Here is a 16,944-nt window from a genome sequence, read left to right on the forward strand (position 1 = left end):
TGGCCTGCGCCTGCGCTCAAGGACTCGACAGCACCCTGCGCCTGCGCGGCGCGGCGCTGCGGAGACCGTTGGCTCATTTGCATGTCCCCGCCTCGCGCGGCGGCGGGTGAGGAGCCTGAGGCGGCGGCGGGGGCGGCTCCGCGCGCAGTGGGCTCGGGGTGAGGCCCGGGCCCCGGCGTCGTCGGTGGGTGGGCCCCGGGGTGGGGGGGCTCGGACTTGGTCCGGGTGGCCCCGGACTACATGATGGCGCCGAGGGCTTGGCCCTCGGGCTTCGTCCGCGGCCCGGTCCTGAGGGGCGGTCGGTGGCCTCCGGGAACCGACTCCCCCTTTTCGTCGTCCTCGGAGGCTGGGCAGAGGCGGGCCGTGCTGGAAGGGTTCACTGGGTCACTTGTTCATTCATTCCACCCGAGCCCGGAGCAGCACCGGCTCGCGGGGCGATAACGGCCACCGGTGCTGCGTTCGGCCCTTTACCTCTTTTAAACTGGTTCAGTCCCCATAGCAACCCCAATATTAGCTGCTCATTCCATAGATGGGAAACCAAGGCGTAGAAAGGTTAGGACACTTGTTTAAACCCAGGCCACCTGACCCGGAGACCCGGCCCTTCGCTATTCAGAGAACAAGGGACACCGGGAAGGGAGTCAAAGGATGGGAACATGGGGTGATGGTTGTGAAAAAACAACTGTAAGGCAGGTGTGCGTCTTGAAGTTGGAGGTGTCTTTGGGCCAGGACATCTTGATGATTAAGGACGTTGAACTCCTAAATGTTGCTTAATTTTTTTCCTACTCCTTCTAAAGGGCTTTGTTTCCACTAATGCTCTAAACAGCAGGTTCAAGTCTGGGCTGTCTGACCTTGGGTGGGTCACTTAGCCTAGGTCTGCCTTTTCCTCTTCTATGTAATATCATTCATAAAAGGACCCACCTTGTCGGTAGGCTATTGCAAGAAGCAAAAGAGATCGTGCTGGTACCTAGTACACAGCAGCCTCTGTCACTAGCTCATTGTCATTTGGTAGAGATTCTTCCACGCACTTGTCCAGAGGCTTCTCTCAGATAGAGTAAGCTCTGGATGCCTCTTGGTGAAATGGAAAAATAGTGGTCACATCTTTCCTACATTTGTGAGGGTTGTGTTCCTGTTCTTCTGACCACGTTATATTCTTTTGTGTGTTGGGTTGTGCTATCCTCTAGCAACCCCAAGAAATAGGATTGCTCTGTGTGCCTCTTGTAACCCATTGCAAGGAAACGGGCTCAGACAAGGCTCTTCTTGCTCCTTTTCCTGACACACATGTGAGCCTCACCTGGAGAGAGATCCCCTTAAAAGACTCCAGCCTGCCTTTTGAAGTACCATGGCAGGATTATGGATTACTACGAGATTTTTTTTTCCTTTTGATTTTTTGTTTTGAAACTGAGTATCCCTTAAGTTGCTGAGTTTGGCCTTGAACTTGTGATCCTCCTATCTCAACCTCTCAAGTCACTGGGATTACAGGCATGGACCATTGTGCCCAGCACTGCCTGGTGACTAAGGATTGGGTAAAATAGAGTAGGCTCTGTGAGAGAGTTGTTATTCTTAATATGTCTTTTTCTTTCACTATAGGGCAAGGAAATATGGCAGCAAGGAGAATTGCACAAGAGACTTTTGATGCTGTATTACAAGAAAAAGCTAAACGATATCATGTGGACCCCACTGCTGAGACTGTAGGAGAAACTCTTCAGTTTAAAGCTCAAGGTAAGTTTTTTTTTTTTTTTTTTTGAGAGGGAGTGTAGTATCTAGAGTCTGGGGCAGGATTTCAGTGTCTTAGACAAGTTCAGAATTGCTCTGATCCTTGCTCTCCTTATTTAAGAGAAAATAATATTTTCACATTGCCCACTGGGCAGCCAAATCATTATGCAGAAGGTGGTGTTGTCATTAACTGGAGCTTCTTATTAGATACTATCTTTTGAAGAACATAATTTTGGTGCTGTGAATGGTATTCAGGGCCTTACTCATGCTAAGCAAATGCTTTCATTGATCTATGTCTCCAACCCCTAAAGAAGGATTTGGGAGGTGGGGTACTGGGGTGCATAACCACTGAGCCACATTCCTAGCCCTTTTTATTTTTCATTTTGAGACTGGGCCTTACTAAGTTGCTTAGGGCCTCATCCTCTGGAGCTGCTGATATTACAGGCTTGTATTGCCACGCCCAGCAAGGATTCTTGAATCAATCTAGTAGCATCCCCTGCCATTCCTGCTCAGGTTTAAGCTCTTAGCAGTTCTTGCTTACATTATTGCAATGTCCTGCAGGGTCTGTCTGCTTCTGACTTCATTTCCTTCATATCAGCCCTTAAAATAGTTGCCCCTCAGATCTATTAGTGCCAACCTCCTTAGGCCACCGTCCTGTTTAGGCTCTTGGGGCTCCCCAATTGCAGTATTATATCTTCTTCAAGTGCAGGAATAGCCACTTAACATCTGCAGAGAGGGTCTCTAGCTGCCAGGTGTTGGTTCTGCTTGAAAACATTTCCTTTGAATTCCTTTATCTCAGATCTGCCTGGTTAATTCTCTCAGCCTTCCCCTAGGAAGCCTAAGCAGGCCTTGAGGTTGATTTTGTTACCATCCCTACTCCAGGATGTACATGCCCTGGGCCTATTTCCCCTGGGCTACTCACAGTTATATCATCCTTAGGGTGAAGAAAAGGCCCCTCCTATTGTTTAAGTCTAAGTCTTTGGGATAGGAATAACAAATGTGCTTTGGACTGGAGAATTGAAGCTCAGAGGTTATCTCTAGGTTCTGAGATTTCAGAATTTACAGGGATGTTTGATGGAGTACCAGCTCAGTGGTAGAGCACTTGCTTAGCACATGTGAGGCATGGCTTTAATCTTCAGCACCATGTAAAAACAAATTAATAAAGGCACTGTGTCCGTCTACAACTAAAAAAAAAATTTTAAATAAAAATTTACAGGGACACGGTTGAGGATGTGGCTCAGTGGTAGAGTGTGTTCTTTTTTTTTTTAAAGATGGACACAATATCTTTATTTATGTTATTTATTTTTTATGTGGTGCTGAGGATCAAACCCAGTACCTCACAAGTATGAGGCAAGCTCTCTACCTCTGAGCTATAACCCCAGCCCCTAGAGTGTTCTTAATATGTGTATGATCTTGGTTTCATCCCAGTACTGCCAAAACACAAAGTTATATGAGATGTACACAAAACCATTGCAGTTATAAAAGATCGGAACAGTTTAATAAAAAGAGGGATGAAAATCCTCCTAGCTACTTCTTTATCCCTCAGAGGTAACTATTTATGGTGTTTTATACATCCTTCAGTTCTTTTAGTGAGATATTATAGTACTCAATACTTTGTGTTTACATCTGGAGAATTAAATCTTGGTTCTTTATCTATAGACTCAAGCACCAATACATCTTAGTTACCACAAGAAAGATTGGAGAAGGCTGGTTTTAGCTGAGTGACAGAATTCTTGCCTAGCATGTGCAGGGAACTAAGTTCCATCTCCAGTATTGCACCACCCCCTCAAAAACAAAAAAACAAAAAAAACTATGGAGGATGGGGACTAGAAACACAGCAAGATGATGGTTTTAGAACAAAGTTCATGATTCATTGGTCAGCCTTTCTCTCTCTCTCTCTCTCTCTCTCTCTCTCTCTCTCTCTCTCTCTTTTCTTTTTCTTTCTTTCTTTCTTTTTTTTTTTTTTTTGGCAGTACTGGGGATTGAGCCCAGAGGCACTCTACCACTGAGCTATGTCCCCGCCCTTTTCCAGGGTCTCACTAAGTTGCTAGTGCTGGTCTCAAACTTTGGATCCTCCTGCCTCAGCCTCTTGGGTTGCTGGGATTATAGGTATACACCACGCATAGCTGGTCAGCCTTAGTTCTATGTCTCTGCTTTACTCTGAACTCTTCCCATTTCTTATAAACCAGGACATGGAAAATGTGTAGCATCCAGCCACCACTCTCCCTCTAATTCTCCTTCCCTAATTGTGCAATCAATACCATAATCAATGCCTGGATTATTATAGTAGATTCCTTTCTGGAACATTCATGTCCCCTTTTGTCCACTATAATATATTCCGTGAATAGCAGCCAGTGAGGTTATTCCTCTGCTCAGAACCCTTTGGTGGCTTTTGGTTTCACCCAGAATAAAAATTGAACCCTATCTAGGGCCTGACTTCTGGATAATCCCTCCCCCCATTGTATCCTATCATAGTGGGTCCATAATTTTGTTGCACTTTAGAATAGTTTGAGAGCCTTTTCAAAATCCTGATGCTCAGGTCAGACTGTATTCTCATTAATTAAATAAGGATATTTAGGGATGAAGGGCCCCTGCAGACTTCAATGTGCAGCACAGTTTGGGAGCCACCTTTCTATCACTTTGCTTCTGGTTTCCTCTTTCCCTTTTGCCTGCATTGCCACCCCACCCCACCCCAATCCCATTGCAGGGCTTTATCCTGTCCCCTCTATCTGGAAGCCTTCCTCCTCTTAACTGTATTATCTAGCCCCTCATACAGGCTTCTGCTTCTATATACATTGCTGTCAAAGCTGCCCTCTTGGACCAGCCTGTCTAAAAATGATATTTACTCTTTGCATTCTTGCTTCCTTGAGTTTCATTCTTGGCATTTACTTTTACCTGCTATATTTTTGTTTGTTGTCTGGCTCCCTCAACTGGTAAGTGTGGTAGAAGCCTCCTTTCTCTACAGTAACTTTGGTGCTTAGTGCAGTACCTACACATAATAGGTGCTCAATAAGTGCTTGTTGAACATGTTAACTTGGATGTAGACTTTTTGTGGCTTCTCAGCCCATCATTACCTCTTGGCGTACTCATACCTGTTTCTCCCTCCCTCCTTCTCTCTCTCTCTCTCTTCCCCTTTTCTTTCTCTCTCTCTCTCTCTCTCTCTCTCTATATATATATATATATATATATATATTTATTTATTTATTTATTTATTTAACTAGATTGTAGATTGATTGAAAAATTCAAATATCAGAAAGATAATCCATGAAAAGGCCTAAAGCCGGATGCAGTGACACACACTATAATCCCAACTGCTTACAACACTGAGGCAGGTTCAGGGTCAGCCTGGGTAACTTAGTGAGACCTTGTCTCAAAATAAAAAATAAAAAGGACTGGCACCCCTGGGTTCAGTCCTAGTACTGTTTAAAAGAAAGTGTGCCTGAGGCCCACCAATCCCATATACCCATTGTCCATAATTCATTTCTGTTTCTAGCTTCTCAGAGTTCTTTTATGTGTGAATAAGCAACTGTAAATATATGTTTCCACTTTTCTGTGCTGTTCACTTTCCATCTTGATGTGGCTTCTTTTCTTCCTTCCTCTCTCCTTGCCTCAGTCTCTGGTTTTTCAGCTCCATAGAGAGGATTAGCCAGGCAGACCTTTGATTTCAATCAGCCTTGGATCAGGTGCTTGTCTTGGGCCTGGACAACTGTGATGAGCATTGTGTCAGCTAAGGCTTCTACCTCATGGTGGCACTGTGGGCTTATATTTTCCCCTAGGAGGCAGCTAGAGTTGGCAGCCTCTGTAAAATCTGGCTGCTATGAGTTAAAAGTAGAAACACAGAAGTGTTTGGTTGCATTAAAGAAGTCCAGGTTTGCCTGGTGTGATGGTGCATGCTTGTAATCCTAGCAGCTTGGTAGGCTGAGGCAGGAGGATCACAAGTTTGAGGCTAGCCTCAGCAATTTACTGAGGCCCTAACTAACTTAGTGAGACCCTGCCTTTAAAAAAAAAAAATGAAAAAAAAAAAAAAAAAAAGGACTGGGGATGTAGGTCAGTGGTAAAGTACTTCTGGATTCAATCCCTAGTACCCACCCCCACCCCACCCCCCAAAAAAAGAAAAGTCCAGGGTAAGATGGGCATAGTGGTGTGTGCCTGTAATCCCAGCTACTCAGGTTGAGGAAGGAGGTTTAGTTGAGCCCAGGAGTTCAAGGCTAGCCTAGGCAATATAGCAAGACCCTGTCTATTTTTTCTTTTCTTTTCTTTTCTTTTTTTTTTTTTTTTTTTTTACCATAATGGGATTGAACTCAAGGATACTTGACCACTGAGCTACATTACCAACCTCTTTCAGTTTTTTATTTTATTTATTTATTTATTTGCAGGGCTGGGGATTGAACCCAGAGCCTATATGTGCTAGACAGGTACTCTACCACTGAGACACATCCCTAGCCCCTTTTTTTTATTTTGAGATAGTCTTGCTAAGTCACCAAGTCTGGCCTAAAACTCAATCCTCTTGCCTCAGCCTTCCAAATTACTAGGATTAACAGACATATACCACTGTGCCCATAAGATCCTGTCCTTAAAAGAAGCAGATACCGGCTAGGTTGGTGGCACACATCTGTAATCCCAGCAACTCAGGAAGCCAAGACAGGATCACAAGTTCAAGGCTAGTCTCAGTGACTTAATAAGACCCTATCTCAAAAAATGAAAGGGCTAGGGATGTAGCTCAGTAGTAAAGTACCCCTGTATTCAATCCTCAGGGCCACTCTTTCCCCTCCCCCAAAAAAGTAAGGGCTGGGAATTTTAAATCATCTCTTGATGATTTATGATACCTAATACAATGTAAATGCTGTGGAAATAGTTGCTACACTGTATTGTATAGGGAAGGTGTCAAGGAAAAAGTCTGTACATATTTAGTACAAATGCAGTTTTTCTGGATATTTTCAATCTGAGGTTAGCTAAATCCACAGGTGCAGAACCTGCAAGTATAGAGGACAAACTACTATCAACCCAGACTTTTGTATGGGAGTAGGGGGAGTACTGGGCATTAATCCCAGGCTCTTGTGCATACTAGGCAAATGCTATACCACTAAGCTACATTTTGTTTATTTGTTTAAAGTTGATATTTTTTTTTAAGTATATATACCTTTATTTATTTTTATGTAGTGCTGAGGATAGAACCCAGTGCTTCACGTGTGCTAGGCAAGCACTCTACCACTGCCTCACATATGCTAGGCAACTGCTTTACCACTGAGCTACATTTTAAACTTTGACAACACATCTAAATTTGCAAAAAAATACTCAGGTGTAAACACTTCTTGGCTGGTGGTCCATGGGCTTCTGTTTGTAGTCTCTGGTCTAAAGTGCTTTTTTGTTTGTTTCTTTTTTTTTTTTTTGGATTATTTATTTCAGATCTCTTAAGGACAGTCCCAAGATCCAGAGCGGATATGTATGATGATGTTCACAGTGACAGCAGATACTCCCTCAGTGGATCTGTAGCTCACTCTCGAGATGCTGGGAGAGAAGGCCTGAGAAGTGATGTGTTTGCAGGACCCTCCTTCAGATCAAGCAACCCTTCCATTGGTGATGACAACTACTTTCGCAAAGAATGTGGTCGGGATTTGGAATTTGCCCATGCTGACACCCGGGACCAGGTCTTTGGCCACCGGAAATTGGGGCATTTCCATTCTCAAGACTGGAAATTTGCACTCCGTGGCTCTTGGGAGCAAGACTTTGGCCGCCCAGTTTCCCAAGAATCCTCCTGGTCACAAGAGTATAGTTTTGGTCCTTCTGCTGTGTTGGGGGACTTGGCCTCCTCCAGGCTGATCGAGAAAGAGTGTTTGGAAAAAGAGAGTCAAGATTATGATGTGGACCATCCAGGGGAGGCGGACTCTGTTTCCAGAAGCACTGGTCAAGTTCAGGCCAGAGGCCGAGCTCTAAACATCATTGATCAGGAAGGCACCCTTCTAGGAAAGGGGGACACTCAGGGCCTGCTTACAGCAAAGGGTGGTGTTGGGAAACTTGTCACACTGAGAGGTGTGACCACAAAAAAAGTACCCGTTATAAATCGTATTACTTCCAAAACTCAGGGCACTAACCAAATCCAGAAAGCCACCCCAAGTCCTGATGTGACCCTGGGGACAAACCTAAGGACAGAAGACATCCAGTTCCCCACTCAGAAGATCCCTTTGGGGCTTGATCTAAAGAACATTCGGTTCCCTAGAAGAAAGATGAGCTTTGACGTTATAGATAAGTCTGATGTGTTTTCAAGATTTGGGATAGAAATAATTAAATGGGCAGGATTCCATACTATAAAAGATGATGTTAAATTTTCTCAACTTTTCCAGACTCTCTTTGAACTTGAAACTGAAACCTGTGCTAAAATGCTTGCCTCATTCAAATGCTCCTTAAAACCAGAGCACAGAGATTTTTGCTTTTTTACTATCAAATTTTTAAAGCACTCTGCTTTGAAAACACCCAGAGTTGATAATGAGTTTTTAAACATGCTTTTAGACAAAGGTGCTGTGAAGACCAAAAATTGCTTTTTTGAAATCATAAAGCCCTTTGACAAATACATAATGAGGCTTCAAGACCGACTTCTGAAGAGTGTCACACCCTTGCTCATGGCCTGCAATGCCTATGAGCTCAGTGTCAAGATGAAGACCCTAACTAACCCTCTGGACTTGGCTATTGCCCTAGAGACCACCAATTCTCTCTGCCGGAAATCTTTAGCCCTTTTGGGACAGACATTCTCATTGGCTTCTTCTTTCCGGCAAGAGAAAATCTTAGAAGCTGTTGGCCTCCAAGATATAGCTCCCTCTCCTGCTTCCTTTCCAAACTTCGAGGACTCCACTTTGTTTGGGAGAGAGTATATAGACCATCTGAAAGCATGGCTGATCACCAGTGGGTGTCCCTTACAGGTCAAGAAGACTGAAGCAGAGCCAGCACGAGAGGAGGAGAAAATGATTGCTCCTATGAAACCAGAAATTCAGGCCAGGGCTCCAAGTGGTCTGAATGATGGTGAGGAAAGCAGTGGAAGTTTCTATGTGTTGTGGCTTATTTTCCTGATTTTTGATAATGTCTCCTATTCTCTTTGAGATTTTTACACAGCAGTTCTTTAGTTAACTAAAACCAGTCAGGATTTTAGTAGAAAATCACACTGGTCAATACACATGTCTGCCATTCTTCTGTGAATGTGTGTTAAGAGTCTTCTGCCACATAAGCCCTTAAAAATTTTGGGATCATAGATCTCTTTGACATTCTCATGGAAAGCTGTGGCCCTTGCCAAGACAAAAGGACATTTATATTTACATAAATTTTACCTTTACTTTTTCATCAGAGATCAAAATTAAGATCCCCTGTTCAACATGCCCACCTTTCCCCAGGTATTACTAGAAGGAAGGGGAAAGACAAACAAAAAAACCGCTAGATGCCATCTCTAAGGAGTCCCTGGCTCCAGAGGTAAGGAGATCTCAAAATACAGTCACTCCTGTGCTAGGTTGAAAGGGTCACAGTAGAGGCCCCAGCCCAGCCTGGGGAATCAGGGAGGCTGTGGTTGAGTTGTGTTGAAGGATGCACAAGGACCAGCTAGGGTATTTCAGTTGGTGGCAGCACCTTTCCTCCACCCAACTTCCTTTTCTAGATTTGTGTGTGTGTGTGTGGTGCTGGCAGTTGAACCCAGGGCCTTGTGCATGTTAGGCAAGCACTCTACCAACTGAACTGTATCCCCAGCCCTCTTTTCTAAATTTGCTAAAGACACTTAAGTTTTCTTAATTACACTTGATAACCAGCAGTTAATGTAGTGACCAAGAAATAGGATTAGAAATGACTATTTGCTTTCCATCTTCCCTCTTCTTACTCCCAGAATGGATGCTCTCACTGCTCAGAGGTCATAAGCATATATCCATGTTCTCTTGGCTACTGTGACCAGTGAGAAAGCACTTTGACCCTGACATGGTTTTCAGTTTTCATTGTTCTCAGCCCAGTGGGGACTTTCATTTGTACCTGATTTTTTTCCGGTTCCATACCACCCTCATGAAGCCCTGATTGCATGAGGCAATGGATAAGTCCTACCATGTGTGGGTAGTCACAGCTACTCCTAGAGAGGGAACCTGAGGTAGTGGGTTCAGGACTGAAGCATTACCCTCCCTCAACCCTAAAATGTTGAATGGAAAGTCAGTGTAATAGGGTTACTAAAGAATATAGCAGAAAGGAAGGGTCACCTATAACCTAACTAAAAGTGGCTCACCACCCACTTGTGGTATTTTTGCAGCTGCACACATGCTGGAAGTAAATGTTACCATCTGCTCTTTTATGCGATTGTCTCTGCAGTGTTTGCTACATCATGCTGACCTGATGAAAATTATTGCACCTTTGGCTTGATGTCAAACTCATGGAGCCTTTTACTAGAGGTTTCTGAAGCCAAACAGTGATGGGGTCACATGTAATTGGCATCCACCAGCCTTGGTTCTCTGCATGCACATCTGGATAGCCAATGAGAGGGCCCATATTTCACAGGAACTGCTGAATAGCATCAGGCAGTGTCACTGCCCAACATTGCACCTGTTCTTGTTGGAAATGCTGAGATGACATCTTTCATTGAATGTGTTGATTATTAATTATTTTTAATTTTTTCTTTTTAATCCTTCCTTCAAAGTATATGTTCTCAGTGGTAGGGTTGCTGGGCCAAAGCTGTGGCCCTGTTCTGGCCATTTCATGGTCAGCCTAGCTAGAAATGACCAAATTTGCAGCAATCCACAAATTTCATTTGCCTATAAAAGCTTTTGGTTTGTACTTCATATTCTTTTGTAAAATAAGCAGTTTTAAAACGAGAGCCAACAAAGAAGAAAATGCAGTTTCATAAGGGAAGTATTTTGCAATAACATGACAGTCGAAGGATTTATCCTGTGTGAGGAGCACACAGTAATGTTTAAAATAAGCCCAGCAATATATCTAAAAAGAACAAATAAAAAAATATGTAGGCTCACTTGGGCCCTGGAGTTCAGGGCCACTTAGGAAACAGCAAGTTCCCATTTCAAAAAAAATAAATATAAGCCCAAAGAGGCTGGGAGTTACCACTCTGTGGTGGAACACTTGCCTAGCATGTAGAAGGGTCTGGGTTTGATCCCAGTGCCACAACCAAATTCAAAGCTCCAACGCAAAGACAGCATTGGGCAGTCATTTACAGAACAAACTGGGAAACCACTCCAGTTCAAGGGTAACTTTAATTAAATGACTGAACAAACAGACTATTCTGTGCTAGTAAAACTACAAATATCAGGAAGCTAAACAATCATTATTTGAAGAAGCAAGCTATTCTGCATTGCTGATAGCACTGTAAATTTACAGAGTCATATTGGAAGAAGCTTACACTTTAAAAAATCATTTACTTTTCATTTGGCATGCTCACACACACACACAGGATTTTAGCCTAGGGATGGCTGCTTTACATCCCCATCCCCTTGTTTTTAATTTTGAGAGGATCTTACTAAGTTGCCAAGGCTGACCTAAACTTGTGGTCCTCCCACCTCAGCCTCTTCAGTAGCTGGGATTACAGGTATGCGCCACCACATCCAGCCTAACAAATAGTTTTTGTGAACTAACTTGGGGCCATTGACTTGTTTGGGAGGGTTTTGTTGTTTTGATGCTGGAGATGGAACCGGAGCCTTGTGCAAGCTAGGCAAATGCTCTACCATTGAGTTACTTGACTTTTTTTTTTTTTAATTAGGGAATTTTTCTTTGTGAACTTATTTTTTTCCTCTTACAAAACACATATATGCTTCCCTCCACTCTCACAGTACTGGGGATTGAACCCAGGGTCTTATACATGCTAGGCAAACAGTCTACCACTGAGCTATTCTCCCATCACTTTTTAAAATTTATTTTGATACAGGATCTTCCTAAGTTGCCTAGGCTGGCCTTGTACTTGGTTCACATTGCCTGCACTTTTTTTTTTACTTGTAGTTGGACATAATACCTTATTTTAATCTATCATGTGCTAGGCAAGCGTTCTGCTGAGCCACAACCCCAGCCCCTGTGCCTGTACTTTTAAGAATATTTTATGTCTTTACAGCTCTACTTTAATATTATGGACATTCAAGTTAAGTGATACATAAACAATAGTAGGGAATTGCTATATATCCTTTCCTTTTCTAGACTGTATGCATAAATTGCTCCATACAGTTGTTAAGTCTGTTACATTTCAGTTCTAGTAGTTATGCTGTTGTATCATTTGGGGAGGACTTCTTGTACATTGGTAAGCCGATGTCTTATGTATGAGGATTTCAGTTTCTGGTGCCTGCTTAGGTTTCAGACGAAGCCCTGTGACTCACTGTCCTGGTCTTTCCAGGACACACATGGTCTGGTGTGTTTCTCAGAAAAGCCATTCTCTATGTTCCAGCAGTTCCCCAGCGAGCAGATCACAAGGTGGTGGACACCATTGACCAGCTTGTCACACGCATTGTGGAAGGCACCCTCTCTCCCAAAGAGAGATCTGTTCTCAAGGAAGACCCTGCTTACTGGTAAGTCTTTAAAAGTTGACCCTACAGACCCTTCTATATTGTGTTCTGCTGGTGTTGAAAGAAGCAGCTGAGATGTCTGTTTTGAACAGCATTGTTGTTCAATGGAAAGAAGACGGGGCTGAGTCAGATTCACATGGGTTTAGCAAGCCACAGCTCTGCTGAGACCAGCCATGGGGCCTTTTCTTGTCTATGAATGAAACCTAGAGTTCCTTTTTTAAGGGTACAGTGAGATATGTGTGTGTCAAGAGCACATAATGGGATAAATAATGTCATAGCAGTTTGCAATTTATTTCTGTTTATGACACTATCCTCTCCTTTTGCCTTACTGCTGCTCCTTAGGCTTAGAACAGTTTTTTAACATTATGAATGAATTATATGATAAATATAATACTTGCTCATTAGAGGAAGTACCAAAGAATAGAATGTAGAAGGAGCCCACCTGTGTGCTGACTGACATCCATTGATGTTTTCGTTTATAGATGTTCCTTGGCTTACCATGGGTTACATCTCAGTAAACACCCAATAAACATGTTGGAAGTTGAAAATATCAGATGATTGGGTGCAGTAGTGCACACTCCAAACACCTAACCTCCCAAACATTACAGCCTAGTAACATAGGACACTATAGAGTGTCAGCTGTTCCCTTCATTATCCTGTGGCTGACTGGGAACTGGCTTACTGCTGTGCCCAGCATTATGAGTATTGCACAACATATCACTAGCCTGGGAAAAGATCCAAATTCAAAATTTGAAATCTGATTTCTACTGAATGCTTATCGCTTTTGCACCATTGTATATTTAAAGGCCAATTTAGTGAGACCCTGTCTCGAAATAAAAAGAATGATAGAGTGTCCTTGTGTTCAATCCCAGCCCACTCCCCACCCCACCCACTAGCCTGCAAAAAAAAAAAGGGGGGGGGTTTGCTCAGTGGTCAGGTCAGATGAGTCCCTGGGTCTGATCTCCAGCACCACAAAAAAGAGAAAAAATATACAGAGGCACCTTTTAGAAGTAATTTGAGAAATTGAAAATCACTGCCTTCAAGGTATGAAGCAAACATGGGAATAGGTCATGACAGTAACATTTTGCTTTTCATTATATGTTCAATTATTTTTCTGATAAACTAATACAAGTACCACTTGGAAGAATTCATGCATACACACCAGAAACATAAGCTTAACAATTTTTCATTTTTTATACCACTTTCCTTCCATGTATAATCTTCAGATAATTCTGCCTGAAGGAGTTTAAGGGTCATAACATTTCTAGGACCAGCTTTTGAATTTGTCCTTCATCAGAATCTAGTCTATCAACCAACCACTAAGACAGACCTTCCTTCCTTTTTCTCTTTTTTTAAAATTTTCTTCTTCCTTTTTTTCTTTATTTGACAGGACTATGATTTAACCCAGGGGTACTCTACCACCGAGTTACATCACCAGCTCTTTCTTTTTGAATAGGGTCTCAACAAGTTGCACAGGCTGGCCTTGAACCTGTGTTCCTCAGTTCCTGAGTAGCTAGGATTAGAGTCATGAACCACCATACCTAGCTATTTCTAAGGTCATAGATTTCACTTTCAACACCCCTAAGAGGTTCTTTTAATGGCCAGTTCCTGTTTCATGGATATAATATATACCTTTATCCTCCTTAGAACTGTTCATTACATATACATATTTTTAGACTAAATCTCCCAGTTTAGTCTAAAAATATGTATAGGCATGCTTAACCACTGAGCCACATCCCCAACCCTTTTTAAATATTTTATTTAGATACAGGGTCTCACTAAGTTGCTTAGGGCCTCTCTAAGTTGTTGAGGCTGGCTGTGAACTCACAATTCTCCTGCCTCAGCCTCCTGAGCCTTGGGGATTACAGGAATGGGCCATCATGCCTGGCTCCTCTTTCTCATAGTAACTTTCTTCACCAGTGTTAGCTCTGTTTGTTGAGATTGGTGCCTCTCCTTCATTATGTTGGTTTTCCTTAACTATTAGATCCCTAGTTCAATATTTATTTCTGATTTTATACCCTACCCTGAATTAAGGATTGTAGCAGATCTGCCTCAAAAAAATAGTTTATAAGTATTCAACCAGCTAGTGTTTATTGGTAATATGCATAGAATAATACAAAGTATACAGGGGCCTAAGTATTTATTTAATTAAAAAATATTTTCTGGGTACAGTGGCATGTGTTTATGTTCCAGCTACTCAGGAGTCTGAGGCAGAAGGATTGAACCTGGGGTGCTTTACCACTGAGCTACAGCCTTGGTCCTTTTAATTTTTATTTTGAGACAGGATCTCACTAAATTGAGGCTAGCCTTGAATTTATGATCCTCCTGCCTCAACTTTTTGAGTCACTGGGATTATAGGCATGTGCCACTATGCCTATAATTCTTAAATTTAAAAACTGTAACAAAAAAAATCAATTCATGATACTGGGACAATTAAGTTATTTGGGGATTTTTAACTTTTAAATTATATGCTTATCTCACTCAATACATGAGGTCATGCCCATCCTGTATTTCTGTTGCTCTTTCTTGACTTATTACAAATGGGATTTTGCTTGCTCTCCTCTCAGCATTTGTTTGCAGAATTCTTTTTGAGGAATTTCTTTCTTTTCATTTTTTTCTTTTTTTTTTTTTTTTTTTGTTATTTTGAGATAAGAGTCTTGCTAAGTGCCCCAGGTTGGTGTCAAACTTGTGATACTCCTGCCTCAGCCTCCCAACTAGCTGGGATTACAGGCATGTATCACCACAACCAGCTTGTTTGAGGAATTCTTAGCCTCTGATCAGAGAATTCCCTTGTTGTTAGGTCTCAAATCAATTACAGTCATCCTTCAGTATCCACAAGGGACTGGTTCCAAGATCCCACATGCATACCAAAATCTGGGAAGATTAAGTCCCTCGTATACAATGGTATATTTGCATGGTATCTTTACACATCTTCCCATATACTTTAAATCATTTTTAAATGACTTTTAATGTCTAATGCAGTATAAATGCTGTGCACATAGTTGTCATATTCTGTTGTTTAGGTATTGACAAGAAAAAGTTTGTTCATGTATGGTAAGGACACGATTGCTTTTTCTTTTTTTGAATATTTTTGATCCACCATTGGTTGAAACCAAGGATGAAGGTTACTGGCTATGATTGGTTCTTTTTATTGGTTAGGGTATGAAAGGGTCAGATTCCAGGAAACAGGCTACCATTATCTCTGTCTCTGAGGGCCAACAGAGATTTGACACATCCTTTCTAATGGGAAAGGGGCAAGCATGTTTTTTCTTGGTGGATCCTTGTGGACAGATCTGGCTACTGCATTCCTATGAGGTGCCCTACCTCAATCTGGTGCAATAAAGTGCAGATACTCAGTGAAGCTTTGCTTTTTCATTTGGAATATCAAGTAGCAAACTTCCCTCTCTTTTTTTTTTTTTAATATTTACTTTTTAGTTTTAGGTGGACACAGTATCTTCATTCCATTTCTATGTGGTGTTGAGGATCGAACCCAGCACCTCGCGCGTGCCAGGCAAGCGAGCTACCGCTTAGCCACATCTCAGCCCAGACTTCCTTCTCTTATGAGAGAAATTGCAAAACCATAAGCCAGGAAAATGATCCCAAAGTGCAAGTGATAGAGATGAAGGCACACATCACAGCTGGTTTTCTCTCATCTTCTAAATTGTCCTCTGGGTGGGGGGGGGGCAGCCCTGACTTGTGTTCTCCAGAGGCAGCCCACTAGGTCTGCATATTTACATGCTTGGGAAAGAGCAAGTGGCTAAAAGATCTTCTTGGCTAGCTTCTGCAATATTGTCCAAGGTCCCCAAAATTAATATAAAATATAAATAATTGATACTTGGTGGGAGGAAATGAATCTCAGATATCTTAACAATTCAGGCAGTGCAGAGAAGGAGAAGGAGTATGTGCCCAGTCCATTTTCTTATTCAGAATAATGATAGTGTTAGGTGTTGTTGTTGTTGTTGTTTTGCAGTACTGGGGGTGTAATCCAGGGCCTCACACATGCTAGTCAAGCACTCTATACACAGCTATGGCCCCCAGGCCTAATTGTGATTCTGGATGCACAAAATACATAGCTTTGAACTATGTGAATAAACAATATTGAGAAATTATTTAAAACCAAAACTATAATAAAAAGAATAGATAAATTTAAAACCTTGATAGGAGATGTGTATCTATTTCTCTGGAAAGGGCAGATGATGTAATTCAAAGAAGGATGTAGAAGATTTACTAACATAGTGAACAAGCATAAACAAGATAATCTGCTAATGTTTGTTGAGCAATTAATGGTGTTCAGTGTTCACAGCTTTGCTGCATAACAAAAGGTGTGTGATTCAAGCCTCAACAACAAAATGAAGTAGTTTTTTATCTCTTTTTATCCTCCCCACTTTAGGGTTGGAGAAACTAAAGCACAAAAAGACTCATAGCTAATTGCTGTTTGAACCCAGTGCCAGCTTACAAGTTTTGTGTTCTTTTTTTTTTTTTTTTTTCCTTTTGTGGTACTAGGGCTGGAACCCCAAGGCCTTGCATGTTAGGCAAGTACTGTACCACTGAGCCACATCCATAGCCCTTTTTATTTTGAGACAGGGTCTGGCTAAGTTTCCCAAGCTGCTCTTGAATCTGCAATCCTCCTGCCTTAGATTCCTAAGTGGCTGGGGCTTATAGATATGCACCACTGTGGCCTGCTTAACTTTTTTTTGTCTGTGTGTTGCCAGGGATTGAA

General features: G+C 42.2%; 1 protein-coding gene across 9 annotated transcripts in view; it reads left to right on the forward strand.

Moving 5' to 3' along the window:
* Sugp2 (SURP and G-patch domain containing 2) overlaps positions 1 to 16,944 on the forward strand; it is a 33,467-nt gene that overhangs the window by 220 nt on the left and 16,303 nt on the right. For 6 of the 9 annotated variants that reach the window (XR_013343366.1, XR_003300894.2, XM_077796318.1 and 3 more), the window contains exons 1-4: positions 74 to 158; positions 1,588 to 1,719; positions 7,120 to 8,727; positions 12,107 to 12,227. Coding sequence is in view for 7 of the 9 variants with exons in the window: in XM_077796318.1 (XP_077652444.1) it covers positions 1,599 to 1,719; positions 7,120 to 8,727; positions 12,107 to 12,227 (1,850 nt within the window). In the remaining 2 variants the exon portion in view is untranslated. Of the gene's footprint in view, positions 1 to 73; positions 185 to 1,587; positions 1,720 to 7,119; positions 8,728 to 12,106; positions 12,228 to 16,944 lie in introns of those variants that run through there. The other 3 variants (XM_077796323.1, XM_077796319.1, XM_026390095.2) reach the window with 3 other exon arrangements.

Source organism: Urocitellus parryii, chromosome 3 (genome assembly GCF_045843805.1).
Source record: "Urocitellus parryii isolate mUroPar1 chromosome 3, mUroPar1.hap1, whole genome shotgun sequence".
In the NCBI taxonomy this organism is placed as follows: Eukaryota; Metazoa; Chordata; class Mammalia; order Rodentia; family Sciuridae; genus Urocitellus; species Urocitellus parryii.